The sequence below is a fragment of the Lissotriton helveticus genome, chromosome 7 (assembly GCF_964261635.1).
Source record: "Lissotriton helveticus chromosome 7, aLisHel1.1, whole genome shotgun sequence".
Classification (NCBI taxonomy): domain Eukaryota; kingdom Metazoa; phylum Chordata; class Amphibia; order Caudata; family Salamandridae; genus Lissotriton; species Lissotriton helveticus.
In genome coordinates, this window is record NC_136068.1 from 1,756,055,790 (window position 1) to 1,756,075,667 (window position 19,878).

The following is a 19,878-nucleotide window of genomic DNA, read 5'->3' on the forward strand; positions in this document are numbered from 1 at the left end:
GCTTCTCTCGGAGCAGTGCTTCAGGAGACTTGAGGCTGAATCTGGCATCCGGGCTCTTTGAGGCCTAGAAACGGGTGCAACTCGATGAATTAACGTGCACAATGTAAAACGTTGGCAACATAGGCCTAATACTTGTTGCTTTTAGGGGGACTGGATAACTGGCATACTAACGTTGGACACAACTATAAGTGCGTCTTTATTCGGGCAAGGGGGAAAATATGCATATCGATCATGCACATATAACATATAATGGGGAACACGTAGGGACACATGACAGGGCAAAATTCACTTTTCCACAATCCTCTCTTGAGCTTAGACCTTCTTACTCTCCAGCATTTTCTCCTCCACACCCAGCTGGGCTAGTTCCAACCTGGGGCACAGGGTCAGACTGATTTGCATATGGCTATGTCTTAACTGGGGTGGCAGAGTGGGCTAAAGAACAGTGATGGATTAAAACCAGATCTCTTGACTGGGTGTGAGGGTTTGATTGGTTCAGATGCTCCGTCCATCACCACCCCCTTTTGTACCGCTTTGTTCGCCATAAGTTGGCAGGGTATGCTCAGACATGAGTCCCTTGCTCACTTTGCCACTGGATTCAAACAAGCCTGGCTGAAGACGGCTGGAATGCCAGAAACTGGTCCTAAGAAGCTTGTTTCCGGTCCGGAGAAGGCATGGCTAGGCAGTTCGGGCTTGACTGTTCCCATGAGGCACAGGGTCAGACTGATTTGCATATGGCCATGTCTGAACTGGGGTGGCAGAGTGGGCTAAAGAACGGTGATGGATTAAACCCAGATCTATTGACTGAGTGTGAGTGTTTGATTGGTTCAGATGCTCTGTCCATCACCACCCCCTTTTGTACCGCTTTGTTCGCCATAAGTTGGCAGGGTATGCTCAGACGTGAGTCCCTTGCTCACTTCGCCACTGGATTCAAGCAAGCCTGGCTGAAGACGGCTAGAATGCCAGAAACCGGTCCTAGGAAGCTTGTTTCCGGTCCAAGGAAGGCATGGCTTGGCAGTTCAGGCTGGACTGTTCCCATGAGGCACAGGATCAGACTGATTTTCATATGGACATGTCGGAACTGGGGTGGCAGAGTGGGCTAAAGAACGGTGATGGATTAAACCCAGATCTGTTGACTGGGTGTGAGTGTTTGATTGGTCCATCACCACCCCCTTTTGTACTAGCTCCAACCTGAGCCTATCCACCTCCAGCTGATGCTCTCTTTCTTCTCTCCTATCCACCCACTCCTCCTGGGACAGGGAAAGGGATGGGGCAGTGCCTCCGGCACTGGACCCAGCAAGGGACTCCCTCTCTCTGGGGTCCTCACTTTCAACGGGCATCCCTGCCCTATAATTTTCTCCGTCCTGCTCAATCTTTCCAGGGCCAGTGCCCTCTAGGGCTGCTGGTCGGGCACCCTCTCTCCCAGAGTCCTCACTGATCTTGAGGTCCTCCTTCCTAGACTCGTAGCTCACCCGGTTTCTGGATGTCCAACAGGCCAACACGGCCTCCTGCAGTTTCACCTTCCTTGCAAACCTACTCACTTGGCACCCAAGATCCTGACAGAACCTCTTTAGATCCTTCACAGTATACCTACGCAAAATCCTTACATTAAATGCAGTTTCTGTCACAATAACTGCTGGAACACTGAGGTGAGACATGAATGACAAAACGCGATATAGAAATTACACTTTCAGGAGAAAGAATAATCATGAGAAATCCCCAAACATGTGATTAGTCTAAACTGTAGAGTTTGTATTGCAACCAGGTATCACTAAGGTACTGCGCAAACACAAGGCCTATCCTCACCGCTGACAACCAATGTTAGAAATGGGATTTCAGGTTGGCTAGGGCAAGCACCTAAGCCAGGCAGAAACCACCACTCTAGTCAGGGTAAGGGAGTTACACACCAAAGATAACCCTACTTACCCCCTTGGTAGCCTGGCATGAGCAGTCAGGCTTATCCCAGAGTCAGTGTGTAAGGTGTTTTCGTAACACACTCACATAACAGCGACACACTAGGCATACCACAAAAGAAACTCCACATAAGATTATGTAAAAATAGTATTTGTGTTATCCATAAAACACATCAGAGCATAATCACATATATACACTGTGCTACCTGGCACTCGGTATTACTTTACCGGGGATTATGTATACATTGCAGGGCCAATCAGGCAACTGTCATCACCATTAGCACATAAGTAGTAAAACACAACCAGTAACTTCTGGTAACATCACAGGTAGCATAAACGCAATATGCATAAGTCACATTAAGCACACATCCTAAATTTAGCAGTGCACCACAGTAACACTAGCAAGGTGCACACATCTGTTTAGGTCCTTGCTCCCCACCGGACACCAGGTGATCCCCCAGGCCAACTGGCCTTATCCTCGGGGGCCCATATTGGGTTGTCCCGTAATGCCCGTATCCAAAAGTCATGGCCTTCGTGGCTGCCAATGCACCCCTCAATTCGGGACACAAACCTCTCCTGGGGAGGGGGTGCAACTCACCCTTGTCCTCACTAACTATGTGGGCCCCACGTTGCAGCTGCCCGCGTCTGGCGGTGCAGCTGTATAGCAATATCTGCACCAATAGTGTACCCTCCCAGCTCTACTCACCAGAGGAGACTGCAGCTGCCCGTTATCATATGGTGCCATGGCGAGCAGGAAAGAAATTTATTTATTTATGTATTTTATTTTGAAAGTTTTATATAGCGCAAACAAGATCTTCGCAGATATCAGAGCGCTTTACAGAGGAGGGGAGCATATATAAACAGATACATCAATAGTGTTAAACGTACAGTTAAGTGATATCATAAACAATCAAGTAAGTCAATTTCAAAGTCAAACAAAAATGCAAAGGGTTCGAACAAGTAGTACAGATCAGTATCGAGCCTTTGAAGTTAACCCCCAGTAGTAGTTCAAGTGCATTTAGCCATGAGGATAGCTTTTACTTCTTTCTTAAAAAGTATGGTAGAGGGGATGAGCCTGGTTTCAGGGGGGAGTGAGTTCCAAATCCTGGGTGCCATTCCTGAGAAGGAGCGTTTATAGGTTTTTTGCTTGCGGAATCTTTTAGGCTTTAGTAAAAGATTGTTTGTGCCTCTAGTGTTTCTGGAGCCTCCAGAAATCGTCAGCTTCTGAGCGAGGTATCTAGGTGAGCTCAGGTGGACAGCCTTGTGCGTCAAGCAAGCGATTTTCAGATGTATTCTGGCTTCAAAAGGCAGCCAGTTCAGGGATTTGAAGTCAGGGGAAATGTGTGAGTGTTTTTTTGATCCAGTGATGAGTCTCGCTGCGGCGTTTAAAGAGGCTCTTGTGGGTGCCGTAGTAGCTAGGGGGAGACCGCAGAGGGCGATGCTGCCGTATTCTATTCGAGGTATGACTAGTGATTGTACCGCAGTTTGGAAGTCTTTGGCTGGAAGGAAGGGTTTAAGTTTCCTAAGGGTGTTGATTTGGTAGTTCGCTCCCTTAGTTGCTTTGTTGATGTGTTCCAGCATGCTGAGATTGGTGTCAAGTGTTATGCCCAAAGATTTTGCTGAGTCCACGATGGTGGGCTGAACATTGAGTGCCGTTAGGTGTTTAAGCCACATTTGTGCGGTAGTGATCTTCGCGGGAGGTGAGATCAGCAGGAACTCTGTTTTAAAGGCATTGAGTTTGAGATGATTAGCAGCCAGCCAGGATTGGGTGCTTCTGATCGTTGAATTCAAGAGCGTGATGCCTTTGGGTGATTGTAGTTTGAGATAAAGTTGTGGAGGAATGTGGAGGAACTTCCCCCAGGGGCCTCCGTTGAGGTTTCACACTGGTTCCTCCCTCTGGGGTCTCCCACAACCATGCAGTGCAGTCGCCCAGTAACCAAATGGAAAACTCGGGCAGTCAGGCACAGAGCGAAGCCCCCGTCGGCACTGCCACAACCAGGCGTCCGTTGCCTGACTTTCTGTCTCCTTCCCCTGACGATGGAGCGGAGTCTCCAGCGGCTTCGCTGCCACAGCAATCTACAGAAAAGAGAGTGAGAGTGCTTCCATCCCACAGCTCTCCTTGGACTTTATTTTTGCTGCCCTGGATGCACGCGAGGCAGCTGGCTCAATTTCTCCACCGGCCACACTCCCAATGGGCTTTAGATGACCCAGGGGCTCCTCCTTTCCTCACGGGAGCACTGCTCACAGTCAGGCTCTGTTTGACTACCGCCCGCTTCCTCCAGTCTCGACATTGCCCTGCAACGCCAAGGAGCTCCAACCCAGGGAAAATAATATGCGTTTTGATCCTCTGCAGCCTGGGGCCACTCAGCAGAGCCCCTGCTGCGCCCCGCAGGAGGACAGGTTTCCCGGCTCAGCTCCCCTCTCTAGTCCCTCGACAGCCACCGGCAAGGGCGGAAGGGCAATGAAAAGGAAAGCGATTCACCCGTAGGCAGCAGAACCAGTGAGGGAGCACATTTGAATGCTACACACACTTTTCCTCTAGAGTAGCAGAAAGGATGACAGTCCAGTCCCTCCTATGCTCCAGGCAGGAGCAGCACAACGGGTAGAGCTGGGCCCAGGCTGGGCAGCTCACAGGGCCCTCCAGCAGAGGAGCCGTCCTTTGTGGTTGTTCCTCCTGGCGGCCAGCAGTCCTTCTGCAACCAAGTATGCACACAGAAAATGGGGTCACAGCCACAATATTTACACCACAACTGTCTTTGTTCTTCCCTGGCACAGGGAAGTTCAAACCAGTTCTGGGGGTCACTTCACAAGTGCCCAACAGTTACAATTGACAGTGTAGGTCCTGGCCCCGGACACACCACAGGGGGGCAGAGCTAGCATTGTACAAGACAGGCACAGACCTATTAAGGCTCAGTGGCTACTCCTTCCATACTCCAAATTCAGATCAGCCTAGTCAGCCTAGCGCTGACTAACCCAGCCCCCCTGGAGCCACTGCACCTCCACAGCCCCTGTCACTCCAGAGCCAGACATGCAATACACATTAGGCAGGCACAAAGACACATAGCACACAGAAATGCTCACATCTAAACATGGCATTTCTAAAATAGTGACAATAAATCTGCGCACAGCATTATGCAGTATTTTTTACCACTATTCCAAACATACCAAACTTGATCCCGCTGCTCCTCTCAGATCAGGAATTACCACTGAAACATTTGCCATGGAATCCCCAATGCATTCCTATGTGAGGGCAGCCTCACAGTTGTGAGAAACCAAAATGGTTGTTTGTCACTTCCAGGACATGCCACACAGTTGAGGCACATGTCCTACCTTTTACCTACATTGCACCCTGCTCATAGGGCTTGCTAATGCTTACCTTAGGGGTGACAGATATGTAGTAAAAGGGGAGGCACAAACATGGCACCCACTTTATGTGCCATGTCCCAGCGGCAGAAACCTTGTGCGCAGGCCCTGCAATGGCAGAGGCCTGAGACCGGTTTGAAAGGCTACTTTGGTGGGTGGTGCAAGCAGCGCGTCAAGCTCACCAGTAGCATTTAATTTACTGGCCCGGAGTGTATGAGAAACCACTTTACTGGGGACTAATAGGTAAATTAAATACGCCAAACGGGTGTAGACCAATCTTACCATCTTTACCATAGAGAGCACATGAACTTTACACAGTAAAGAAGTGATAAAGTGCCCAGAGTGCTAAAATTACCAATACCTGGTCAGATAAAATACCAGAAAGAAGGCAAAAAGTTCAGGGATGACCCTGCAAAAAGGGCCAAGTCCAACAATGACAAATATGGGCCTTAGTTTTTCCAAAGTAAGCCGAGACGTAAGCTTTGAATGGCAGGAAGAAGGGTGCACATTTATTATAATCTTCTACATCTAGCCGTCAGCAGTCAGTGTAGAAACTGAAATTTAGATCAAATGTATGGCTTGATATCAGCTGACAGCAGCTCTCTGGATTCTCTGTAGCTTCTGAATCACTTAGATTCATGCCCCAAGGTATATACATTTGGTGCCTGCTAGTAAGCAAAGCACTATGCTGATGGTGGTGTGCGCCTTTTGGTGGAATCCTAAATAAGGGAAGATTTGATCTGGGCATCTTCTCATTTCAAAGAATCCCTTTGTAACTTGATGCACTTAAATAATCAAGGATCTTTTACTTGAAATCAGTGGATTAGAATGTCGGCCAAACAGATGGACGACAGTTGATAATGTTTCCATTTACCACAAACGTCTTGTTTCAATGTCTGGTATATTGAGTTTTAGGTAATTTATTCACATCCAGTGATCCACCAGGAGGAATCATTGACCCATCTCACAGAAATCTAACACAGAGGGGCTTTAATGTTTTGTCATAATCTGTGTGTCAACAACATGATTGTAGCAGTTGAGGTTGAAGGAGGATATCAGCTATTTTGGTCTAAGGTATATGTTAATGGAACGTGGGTGAAGGTAGATGTTTGAGGTACCCCCAGAGTGTTGAGATAAGAGGGTGAGAGCAGAATGGAGACGATGATAGAATGAGGGATATATGTTAGCCAAGAATAGCTGAATCTGGGGAAGGGCAGTTCCTTTCTTCACTATAGATTTAAGTTTCCATAGCAGAGTGTAATGATGAACCATTTCAAAGATGACTGAGAGGTCTAACAGCAAAGTGTGCTACTGCACTGGAGCCCACTAGAAGCTTGAAATAGTCCCATTTTGCCGATTATGTTCTCCTGACAGTGAGGAATCTTGAGAGGGTAATCGAGAAAGATCATTCTCCACTACTTTAAATGATATTTATGTGTAGGCAGTTTGTAGGTTTGGCACTTGTTACAAGAGAGCACTGGGTTGGTGCCTGATAGTAGTTTTGATGTAGACAGTTTAGAGATCTTTTGGGATTAAACCTCACTTTAGGGAGTGGGTGATGATAGCTCTGGCCCCCATGGCAGCTGCCATGGATCTTGAAACTATTATGCATCTGAATTGAAACATTTATGGATTTGATTACTAACTATGATGCACATGTGTAGATAACACAAGTGTATGTGATGTTAAACCTGTATGATTCAATATGCAAACCATCTTGATTTTGCAAATGTTCATGTGTGCACATACAAACCATCATGCCAGTGTATAACACCCTGTTGTATGTTCATTTCAATCATCATCGATCTTTGGTGAAAGAAGCATACAATGCATACAGATGCTCCATATATTGATGCAAACACTCATGCATGCACACCTAGATCTTGGTTTATGCTCACATTCACATTCATTTAGATGAAGTCATACTTTCATGTTTGATGCAGATACTTTTTGGAAGTCTTATGCTAACATTAACAGAATAATCAAATTGTTTTGGACATTACATATGAGGATTTTTTTAAATGCAGGAAAAGGGATAACAAAGAAGGAGCCAGCAATGTAAAAGAAACAGTGGCTGACAGTATCCCAATCTACAGTGTAGTTAAGAAGACCCCCAAGGTATGTATTGTTTTTAAGGTACCGTCAGAAAGTCAACTTGGAGATAATTGACAGACAAAACACTTTGGGGCATATTATCAAGGGCCTTATTGCCACTTTAGCGGGACTGTTTCCCACTGAAGCAGCGATAATTTCATCTCCCTATTAGCAAGCAGTCGCGATTCCTCTTCCCGGGCGGGTGGGGCGGTCCTTCCGCGAGATCTTGTATTCTTGGGGAATGCCAATGGCGATGTCCAGTCCTGAGGGGGTGTTGGTCCAGGTTTCGGTAAAGAATGCTACATCCGGGGTGGTGCTGTCGAGGAGATCCCAGATTTCGGTGGTGTGTTTGTGGAGTAATCAGAAGTTGAAGAGGACGCATTGCAGGGTCTTTGGTTTGGTTGTGTTCTTGCGGGCGGGTAGTGCTGGGTACGTGTTGCTGGCGGTGCTGCAGGTGTGCCGGCAGCGGTGACAGATGAAGAGTCCGTGGGTGTCTGCTGGCGATTCTAGCTTGCAGTTGTTTTTGTGGCCTGGGTTGAGTGCGTGACGTGCCGCTGGGTTGTAGCATTGGAGGTGCGGAAGTCCACTGTTTCTGGTGGTGTTCGTGGTAGGGCGCAGACGGGCTTGCCTTCGGTGCACCAGCTGCCGCCATTAAGTAGGAGTTGGGGAGAACCGGTCAGCTTTGAGGCAGGACCGTTGAGGGGACCTGGCCTGGGCTGGTTGCGCTGGGGGGAGGGGCCACGAGGGCAGCAGTGGCAGAAAAAACGGGGGAAAGCAAGCAATAAAACAAGAGGAGAAAAAGAGTAAAGGAGCAAAAGGGTGAAAAAGGAAAAAAGATATCAAGAGTACAAGAATGAGAAGAATAAAGGGTGATATGGAGCAGAAAGAAGGAGGAAAGTGCTGCAGAGAGTGAAAAGGTGAAAAAGCTGAAGGGTTGAAAAACAGAGCAGAAAGGGGCAGAGAGCAGAGCGAGAGAAAGGAGTCAGAGGTGCACTGGACCACAAGGGATGAGGCTCAGGTATAACCTAGGGTGGAGGAGGGCCTCAAACACCAACACTACGGGAGTGCAGGGCTCAGAGAGGCCTCACTTAATGGTGGAGCTTCGAGGGTAGGAGAGCAGTTTTACTGAAACTGGTGAACTCTGTGTGGAATCAGATTATCTTATATTGTTTACTGCGTGGAGAAGCATCCAGCTCAATCATGGAAGTGTTCTATGGAAGAAAATTAAATTAGTTAACATGGCAGATTCATTTCCTGACCATGTCTTGACTCAAATTAATATTACAATTGCTAATAAACTCTCTATTTCAGCTTCCCAAACTAATCTTACTCAATCTGCCGTCTGACCTAAAATTGAGATTAATGACACAGTCTAGAAATTTAAAAATCTAATGTCCTCTGTTCTGCCACCTACACACCCAGTGCAGCTTTTATTATCATTTAACAGTTGTCTATCCACTGTTTTGGAACAGACAATATCTGCACTTAGTAAAAGTACATCTCCCGTTAGAGCAGTCAACTGGTAGACACAGCCCTCAGAAAAGTCGTACCATGCGAAATTCAGTGTGATAAAATCCAGTTCTGCATGTGCGCCTTATTTCTCTGTTGAAAACTCGTAATAGGAGGTATTTCCAATTGAATTTGCTATGTAAATCTGTAGACATGCACACCTAAATTATCGCCAAGTTTTTCTAGTTCAAAGTTGTAAATCTAAACTTGGACAGCTGCCCTGCTGGGGGTTCGGCCCGAACCCCCCAAAAACTTGAATATCGCACTGTCGAGGCCTTGGAACACCGAGGTCCGCAAAACGCTCTGCCTATGTCCCTAAGGTTTCATTTCTCAAATAAATCTTTTCTCAATTGTTTAATGTCAACATTACTCAAACTTATACTCAAAAAAGTAAACACATATATTCAAAACCCTTTTATACATCAAGTTTGTTTAACATCAACAGTCAATAACTAACAACTTTTGATGCACTCTAGTTACTGTTATCATCACATTCTATGCAAAGTTGCATTGTATTTGAACAATTCTTTAAAAATAATAAAAAGACCAATGCATTTCGGGTTTTAAATAAACCCTTCATCAGGGGTCGCAATAGGATTGTGTGGTAAAATACCGATTCTTAAGGGCCTGTGGCACTGTAAACTGTGCCACCTACATTTGGAGTTACAGAATCGGTATATTTACCGATTCGGTAATTTACCGAATCGGTAATTTTACCGAATCGGTAAGTATACCGATTCTGTAATTTTCAGCCCCCTACATCTGAAAACCGCAATACCGGTCGGAAACGGCCGAAATCGGCCGTTTCCGACTGGTATTAGGGCTCCTATATCTGCCCCCAAAACTCCTCTCCCACCCTCGAAGCTCCACCATTAGGTGAGGCCTCTCTGAGCCCTGCACTCCCGTAGTGTTGGTGTTCGAGGCCCTCCTCCACCCGCAGGTTATACCTGCGCCTCATCCCTGGTGGTCCAGTGGACCTCTGACTCTTTTCTCTCGCTACGCTTTCTGCCCCTTTCTGCTCGGTTTTTCAACTCTTCAGCTTTTTCACCTTTTCACTCTCTATAGCACTTTCCTCCTCCTTTCTGCTCCATATCACCCTTTATTCTTCTCATCCTTGTACTCTATATATCTTTTTTCCCTTTTCACCCTTTTACTCTTTTTCTCCTCTTCTTCTATTGCTTGCTTTCCCCCCGTTTTTTCTGCCACTGCTACCCTCGTGGCCCCTCCCCCCCAGTGCAACCAGCACAGGCCAGGTCCCCTCACCGCTCCTGCTTCCCAGCTCACCAGCCCTCCCCAACCATTACTTAATGGCGGCTGCTGGTGCGCTAATGGCAAGCCCGTCTGCGCCCTACCGTAAACAGCATCAGAAAACACGGACTTCCGCACCGCCAACGCTACAACCCAGCGGCACTCCACGCACTCAACTCAGTCCACAAAACAACTGCAAGCTAGCATCACCAGCCGACACCCACGGACTCTTCAACTGTCACCGCTGCAACACGGACACAGCACTACCCGCCCGCAAGAACACAACCAAACCGAAGACCCTGCAATGCATCCTCTTCAACTTCCGATCACTCCACAAACACACCACAAAAATCTGGGAACTCATCGACAGCACCACCCCAGATGTAGCATTCTTTACCGAAACCTAGACCAACACCACCTCAGGACCGGACATCGCCATCGCCATTCCCCAAGAATACAAGATCTCGTGGAAGGACCGCCCCACCCGCCCGGGAGGAGGAATCGGCATCATCCACAAATCGACCCCCGGCTGAGCACTATCTCCGGTGAGCCCACAGACCTGATGGGCCACCTACACTTCAAGATACAGGCCAGCCCTACCACCACCCTCCGAGGAACTCTCATCTGCCGACCCCCCGGACCCTGTGGACCTTTCATCATCTCCATCACGGATATCATCTCCTAGCAAGCCATCACACCCACCAACTACCCCTTGTTGGAAGACCTCAACTTCCACCTAAACAACCAACTAGACCCCAACACCACATACCTCCTGGATAACATCCACAACATTGGACTCTGCCAGATCATGATCGAACCCACACACTTAGCAGGACACATCCTTGACCCCTTTTTCATAACAGGAAACTCCATCACTTTCAGCCACACCACCGATCTGCCGTGGACAGACCACAGATGCGTCCACTTCACCTTCAGAACACCCACCATCCACAGACACCAGCACCTGCTACCATGAAGAAACTGGTCCAGAATCACCAATGACCAGCTCACCTCCTCAATCAGCAACTCCAACCCAACCACCACGGAAGACGACGACCCCAAAACCGCAGCCTGAACTCTGCACAGATGGATCTCCGACATCGCCAACACCATAGCCCCCTCAAGAAGAACAACAACACACACACCAAAAAAGCCAAATGGTTTACCATCCAACTTCAGGAGTCCAGAAGCACATGCCGCCACCTCGAAAAGGCCTGGAGGAACTCCAAATCCACAGAAGCCAACAAAATCTTCAGAGCTGCAACCAACGCCCACCCCTAAAAAAGCAATTGAAGACAGAATCTCCACACACAACGCACAACAGCAAAGACCTCTTCAGCATCATCGAGGAGTTTGCCCAACTGACCAGAGAGTCTACTGACATTCCCCCCTCACAAGACCTCTACAACAAGGTCAGCACCTTCTTACACCACAAAATCAAGAACATTTACGAAAACTTAGATGAAGACAACCAACACTCTGAACTCTCACGAGCCACCCACAACACCCTGAAGCCAATGATTGACAACTGGACAGCCCTCACCACCGAAGAAACACTGAAGACAATGAAATCAATCCACTCCAGGCCCCCACGAACCCGTGCCCTACCACATCTTCAACAGAGCCGCCAACATCATTGTACCCATACCCCGTCACACCATCAACCTGGCGAACGCCTCCTTCCCCGACAACTGGAAACACGCCAAGATCAATCCTGGAGAAGTCCTCGAGACCCCACCAACCTCAAAAACTACAGACCCATCTCCCTGCTCCCGTTTCCAGGGAAAGTCATAAAGAAAGCCATCAACAGCCAACTCGCTACCTGCATCGAAGAGCACAACATCCTCAACTCCTCCCAATCCAGCTTCAGAAAAAAACACAACACAGAACCCACCCTCCTTGCCGCAACTGACGGCATCCACTCCCTACTGGACAGAGGAGAAACATTAGCCCTCATCCTCCTCGACCATCCCGCAGCCTTTGACACAGTCTCCCTCTTCACCCTAACATGCAGAGTATACGACGCAGGGATCTGGGACAAGGCCCTCGACTGGATCCACTCCTTCTTCTCCGGCAGAACGCAGTGGGTCTGACTCCCTCCTCTCCTCTCGGACTCTATACTAACCACTGCGGAGTCCCCTAGGGGTCCTCCCTCAGCCCCATGCTCTTCAATGTCTACATGGCTCCGCTCACCCCATCATCAAAAGCCACAGACTCAACATTGTGTCATACACAGATGACACCCAACTTATCCTCTCCCTATCCAACGAACCCAACACAGCCAAACACAACTTTTAAGATGGCATGGAAGCTGTTGGCAAATGGATGAAAGGCAGCTGCCTATAATTCAACACCAACAAAACAGAAGTACTCATCATGGGCCCAAACCCCGATGCTTGGAATGACACCTGGTGGCCCCCCGCCCTCGGAAGCCCAGCCACCCCCACATACCACGCACTCAACCATTTGAATCATCCTGGACTCTGAGCTAAAAATGGACCACTAGATCAACTCTGGCTCATCTTCCTGCTTCTACACCCTCCGCGTCCTATGTAAGACCTTTAAATGGATCCCCCTTGAGCACAGAAAGACTGTCACTCATGCCCTTGTCAACAGCAGACTCAACTACGGCAACATACTCTATGCTGGAATAAACAAAAACCTCAACCACAAGATACAAAGAATCCAGAACACCGCTGAAAGACTGGTCCTCAACTTGACAAGACACTGCCATATCTCCCAGCATCTACCCACACTCCACTGGCTCCCCATTGAGGCTAGAATCACCTTCAAGATTCTCACACGCGCACACAAAGCCCTCCACAACACTGAACCAGCATACCTGAACAGCCAACTCAAATTCCACGCACCCCCAAAGAACCCTGCGATCAGCCCAGCTCTCCTACGCCGTGGTCCCCCACACCAGAAAGAACAGATCTGGTGCTGCTCCTTCTTCTGCCTCTTGGCCGGAGCCTGGCACGCCCTACCGCTCCACCTCAGACACACAACATCACTCCCCATCTTCACAAGAAACCTCAAAACTTGGCTCTTCGACAGACCCCCTCCTTGATGGTCTGTATCCTGCACCCTACTCCCCCAGCGCCCTGAGACCGTTACTGGTGAGTAGTCATGCTTAATAAACACGTGATTGGTTGATTGAGTGTTGGTTTCTGGTCAGGAGTGAGGAGCAAGAGTGTTTTTGAGGGATCTGTATTTGGAAGTTCATTGTGGCACTGGTGTCTGTGACAGAAGTAAGGCGACAAAAACAGATCCCTTTCTATGACTCAGGACTTGTGTTTAATGGAACTTGTCCTTTACCAGGTGTGGGAACATGAATGCCTGTTAACACTCGAGTGAGTAGAGTCTTACTGTTCTTTATACTCAGCCATTAAAAACTGTTCTGCATGTGCCCGGGATTAGCTCGGAAAATTAAGGGGTGTATTTTCAGGGCACAAAGGCCACATCTTTACTAAGCTGTAAGATTCATATTGTGTCATTTGTGTACGATTTTTATACTTGCTTTCATTGATCATATTTACTAGAACGTTTTTGCAAGATAAGTTTGATCTCTTTAATCACACGAAGAAAGCAACTGAAGGAGGAGGGCAAATAATAACACATTTTCAAAAGCATATTGTGCAGACCAACTCCATGCACTTTAGAAACATATAACAAGTGAGATTACATACCTTTTATGGATTCACTTAAAAGCAATCTCAGGTAGACTTCATTAGAAGAAATAAATGAAGTTATGGTCATAACAGCAGTCTAATGAACACGTGTTCATCGATTCAGTCAAATTCGATGCAAATTAAATCCTTTAAAAGGTGTGATACAAAACTTGGGAGAACCTCCTGGTTCTGGAGCTTTACTTTTCCTGCCAGGTGTACATCTATGTTACCTAATTCTTCTTCCCTTTACCTGCATTTTCTGTAGATTCCTAGAGCTGAAAATAATCCATGTTCTGGTGCCAGCACAATGGACTCCAAAGAAGATATGTTTGAGAACTTCAGCAAGGACAACCTTCAGTATGCAACAATACACTTTTCCAGAGCCAAGCCTGGAAGTAAACCCAGCCCGCTTCCAGAAGACGCCTTGTATTCAGAGGTCAAAGTGCACTAAATGATGGGCTTTCGTAATTGCCCAAGAAACTGTGGGCTCCTTATGTTTCCTGTAAGCTAAAAATTACATCCCACATATGCATGTGCATGTTATTATATGCCTATGCTTCTTGAGTACTTCTAGCAAGCATCTGTTACTCCAGTGAACATTCATTCTGGACTGCTGATGATAGCGATAATTTGTTGGATAACGTACATTATGATCCATTGAATCTCATATGCGTTAACAATGATAGACTCCATTGCTTGGATTGTAGTTAACCTTTCTTGTTGATAACTATCTGTGCTGGCATTTGGGTTTGGAGCTTCTCAATCATGTATCCAATAAATAACAGCGACCTAGATGAAGATGGGAGTCGTTAAGTGTCTAACAAAATAAAATCCATCTTTTAAATCAACATTACCACAGTTATCAAGAGGATACTGAATTACTGAAAATTCAACCTGGGAGTAAGCTTCTTTAGGAAATGTACTTCATAGAAGGATTGCAACCCAAAGAGAAATAACAGCCATGGTCCATTTTGCAAGGGGTGAACTGTCTTTTTAGACCTTTTTTCTTTGTTTAGTTGTGACTACAACATGGTTATTTCTTGCAATTGAACAATAAGGTTTTACTGTCCTTGCATATTCTAAAACACTTTGTCATAAAACCCTGTGCAGAGATGAGTAGTTTTGTAATTGTATGTGTATAGATTACTCAGATCACTATTGAGAGTGTTAATCAGTGAAAGGAAACACCGAGACAGAAATTAGGCATATAGGGGTCGTTACAACTCTAAAAACGTCTGGTGCAGGATTGTATTTTTACTGATGGTTACAGTAGAACCTTTTGAGGTTCACGTGTGTCAACATAAAATACTTGATTGCCTACCTTTTGCTTATAGCAGTGGGATTATGAAAACATTTATCACCTTCATCGAGGTGTACAGATTGATGTATGTATATGTATGATAAGGTGTTGGTTAATGTGATCTAGTTGTAGTTTGGAGCGCGTTGTTTGGGTGATTGCAGTATAGGTTCTCCATTTGTACTGCATGTATTGCAGTCTACAGCAGCATAACATGGAAGATGCATTTGACAGAAATTGTTATTAGGAGTATAAGACAGGAAGCCTTAGAATTGTGGTGGTCAAGCATTGGTGACTTAATGTGGGAAAGTGCAAATTGCAGGACTGTACAAGATGCCTAAGTGTATATGTAGATGGCAGGCTCCAATTGTGATTCAGCAAATATTATGTGCAGCTATGTTGATGTTGTGCTGGTTAGAGATTAAGAAGCTGTACGGAAGCTAGCAGTGCAACTGTGCAGCATTGTTGTAGAAGGGCTATGAGTATGCGCAGTCCACAATGGCTAGGGATATGCTTTTGACATGTTACAAAATGAAGCAAGTGCAGTTAGAATGGGGGAACAATTATGAATAATTAACAACATGCTAAAAGTATTCTCCTTGTTGGCAAATAGCCATGTCCTCAGTACTTTGGGTTCTTAGTTTAGCTGTCTGAACAATAAAGGAAGAACCTCCACATCAAAATCAGTCTGGCTTTTCAATTCAGAGATAGGTGTTTGATTGGAGACATTACGATGGCTAGCAGACAGCAGTCCGCCCGCCATGGTAGCAGTGCTGGGACCGCCCGCCAGACGTGAGTTGGTCCCGTCACACATGTTAGGATGTGCCTGCCACACTGGCAGGTGCATCCTGGGCTTTTAACATTGCAGACGGTGCTGCTGGCTGCAGCACTGTGCACAATGTCAAAAGTGCATGCACCGCATTTCTCTGCACTACGTGGTGCCTGGCACTTGGTGCATGGAAATAAAGGGGGGGTACAATGAGTACCCCCTGGTGCACCCCTAGCCCCCACAGATGGGGCCCGCAACGGGGCCCCGAATCCAGAGTCTGCCTGTCTTTTTGCGGCAGGATAACTGCAGCAAAAAGACAGGCGAAAGGGATACCGTAATCCCTACAGTGGTGCCTGCAAGGCACCGCCGCAAGGCTGTCCTGGTTCTGGGTTCCGCAAGGCAGGTAAAAAAGGAAGGCATTGCGGAACTGTGGCAGACGGACTTGCCGTCCACCGCATACACATTTGGAGTCCCAACGCCATCAAATCAAATCAGGTGCTTGTTAAGAGCGGCTACTCACCCGTAAGGTCTCAAGGTACTGGGGGTGTGGAGGGGTGGTTTCGCAGGTTCCAATCCATCAAGAAGGGGGTCTGTCAATTTGGCAGTGAAAATATCCTGTGTGATCATAATCAGTATCATAATGAGCCCATAAATCTCGATGCAATGGTCTGAAGGCCAAGGTTCAGATCAAGCCATGAGCTGCCACATCGGGGGCAATAAGCACAGAATCTATGGTAAACGGACCACGTACTAGTGGTAGCTGGTGAATTTCAAAAGTGCAGGAGTGTAAACTTTATACCCAAGTATATGAGCAAGTGAACAAGCCCGAAGGCAGCAAAAATTTGGAAAAACATTGACTTAATGGTAGATAAAAGTGTTCAAAGGGGGTCTCTAAATATGGCATCTTAAAGCACTAGTGTGAAGAAAACATTAGAAACAAGTCAAACATTTTCCCAAGCCTAAAACTGGTCTGCATGCAAAATGCCCTATGACCCGGAAGCCAGGCACAGCAAACAAGTGAGATTCCGCGCTCCAAGTTTTTCCTACCAGTAACACATCTCTAGTTCTATACTGTATTGGTTGATCAAGCCATCACGTCCCAGCCAGGTGGCAACAAGGTACATGGCAAATACTGACAAAGACAGATCAAATCCATAGCATTTCATGCTTGAACTTTTTGTATTGCAAAATATAGCATTTGTGGAGTATAAATGAACATGCACAGAAGAACTATATACCAGCACGGCTTATGGTGCAAAATATGTGTAAACCTGACCGGCTTATGGGAGGGAAAGCAGAGATATAAAAAAGTGACTGATATGGTTTATGAAGTGTTTCAAAAGTTATGATAAGAAAATAAAACATTTTTAAAAATAGATTTCATTTTTAAATAGTAAGATAAAAAACGTTAGCATAAATATAAACATAAGAACACACATAGTAGTACAGGAAAAATTGGGGAAAAAATGTTGTACACATTTAATGTACCAAATATTTTTTGTTATAAACATGTAAACTTTACTGCAGCATTAACAAATAGTTAAAAACACACCCAATGGATAACATGTTAAGAAACATTATTAAATGAACACAAACTGTTAAAGTGACAGAGCTTAGTTTCCAATCTTTTTATTTAAACAAGATCATTAAACAAGTAACAGCCATTCAAAATGTTAAACTTTTAAGCAGCATCAAGAAATAAAAAAGCACACACTAAATAATTACACAAACCCAAAAGAAGCAAAAATGAAAAGTGTATATATCTGTTTGATGAATAAAAAAGCATTTAACAGCAACTGATTGTGGTTTGTAAAGCACTAGATCAAGAAAACTGAAAAATCTGTCATTCTAATATAGCTATATAAGTCAAAAACGCACATTGTGTGTTTTTTTCTGAGTGACTAACTTCTCTAAATTACACTTATTTAAGTCTGGAATGTCTCTGATGAGTTCTTTTTTCTACAGACACCAAAGCCAATGCATTCAGACTAGTCTCTATCATAGTTTTCCTTGAGAATGATTTTATTCTCTTCAGAGCTGAAAAGCAGTATTGTCTCTGAAAATGGTTCTTGTAGATTGTTTTCAACAAAAACACTAAATAAAGGAATGGCACCACTAGCTCTTTGAAATTCAGGCCGCTCATATATGGTTGATAGTACAGTGCTCAGTTTTTCTTTGTCCCGTATGGTATATGACTTTATAGTTTTCGTGAGAATTGAATTTGGTAACAAACTGTCATGTCTCTCAAAGTGGTCATTTTGGAGTAAAGTAGCACTTGAAGATGTTTGGTAAATTCAAAGCGTACTTTGGCATGAACAATGATAGTATCATAAACGTGTTCAGTGACTAGTACAAAGACATTTATTTCAGTTCTGAGGCATGGTATAATATTGAACCCCTTTTCATCACTCTTGCACCACATAACATACTGAAAGAGTGAGGCAAATGTAAAATCAGATGTATGAATCCACACAAGGCCACCTTGCATGACCTCACTTAGCTTCATTAATCTTGAATAATGTAATGCAGTGCATTTATTTTGCCTTGTTTTTTCCACTTTTTTTGTGTGATGCATTTTGCACTCTGTAGAACACATAGTAAGAGGAAAAAGCCTCTCGGGATTGTTTTTGTGAAGGGAGGTGCCACTTCAGGCACAAAAGCAATCCTGCCTGCAACATAGGCACCCTTGCACCATGTTGCAATGGTGCCTGTGTTGGTACTAGGCAGTCCAAACAGTGCCAGCACAAGGGAAAAGGACAGGAATGCACCTTATTGGATAAATATAGCTCATTCATGTTCCTTCCCTGTGACTCAGGGCAGCGAAGCAAGATGACTTGCTGTTCTGCCCTGCACTGCACCACAAAAGCCATAAATATGCCCATTAGATTCCACTGGCAGCCTTGTACGTAGATTGTCAATGGATGCCTTGACAAGGGTGATGCTGCTGCCAAAATCTGCTGTTGCTCTTTGGACATATAAAGCTTATTTGTCCTGCTTTTGAAATTGGTTGTTTAATATGGCTACATGGGGCATTATGTTATGAAATAAAAAAGTATGAAAAGGAACCGCTTGTCTTCCAATGTACTGATGAATCCATGGGCCTCATCTACAGAAACAGATTCAAAATGACAGCTACTTTCAATGGTCTAAAAGCATTTGATCAAATCTTCTCTATAGTCATAGATCATACTGACAGTGCTTATATGGACATTTCAGACATTCCAGTGAGCTGGGACCTTTCTGGAGTATTCTGCCAACTATGTCATGGAGAATTTCAGTTATTGTTTGGAGATCTTGAGAAAAAATGCTGGAAATCCACCCCAAATAGCATTTTTTTTTTACTTTGAGATCCTTGTTACTGGTTGCTCCATAATCAAATGTAGTCGACGGGCGTAGCAATGCATATAATGTGTATCGGGGTAAACATCTTTAACTTTTTCTGGACTCACCAGAGGCTCCACTATTCACACTAGCACCATCATAGCTTTGAGTGAATAGTTTCTTTTTGTCACTGGTCTCTGGGAAAACATTGGTAATTTCCTTCAGTAAAGCTGTAGCAATTGGGCAGATGAATCTTTAAGATGATTTAAACAATACAATCTCTTAACAACGTTATTGTTGACATCAATGAAGCAGAAAACAAGTACGGACTAGGTCTTTCTGGGTACATGAGTTGTGTCATTAGCTTCAATGGATACACATTCAGTGCTTTGTAGCTGCAGTAATATGATGTATCTTGTTACTTCCAGCATACAGTCCAGGAGCTCATTTTGGTTGGTTTTGGAAGTGCCTTTAAAAATTGTTGTTCATTTTAAGCGAGTATCTATTGCATTTTCTAAGCTGGCAACAAAATGCACTAGAACGCTATAGATTCCTTTAATTGAATAATCTCTTTTTCTTATGGTGACAATGTAATGCCAATTCAAAAGCACCACTAAAATGCACTCCATCAATCGCCTTATATAAAATGTACCAATTTCCACAAACGACTAAGTTATTACTTCTTACTCTAATGGG

At 45.3% G+C, this 19,878-nt stretch overlaps 1 protein-coding gene across 3 annotated transcripts in view; it reads left to right on the forward strand.

Annotated features, from left to right (window-relative positions):
• LOC144770734 (sialic acid-binding Ig-like lectin 13) overlaps positions 1-18,918 on the forward strand; it is a 767,717-nt gene extending 748,799 nt beyond the window's left edge. For 2 of the 3 annotated variants that reach the window (XM_078655472.1, XM_078655473.1), the window contains 2 exons: positions 7,301-7,391; positions 14,061-18,918. In XM_078655472.1, the coding sequence (XP_078511598.1) occupies positions 7,301-7,391; positions 14,061-14,246 (277 nt within the window). In that variant the 3' untranslated portion in view covers positions 14,247-18,918. The remainder of the gene's footprint in view (positions 1-7,300; positions 7,392-14,060) is intronic. The other variant, XM_078655474.1, reaches the window with a different exon arrangement.
• The last annotated feature ends 960 nt before the right edge of the window (positions 18,919-19,878 follow it).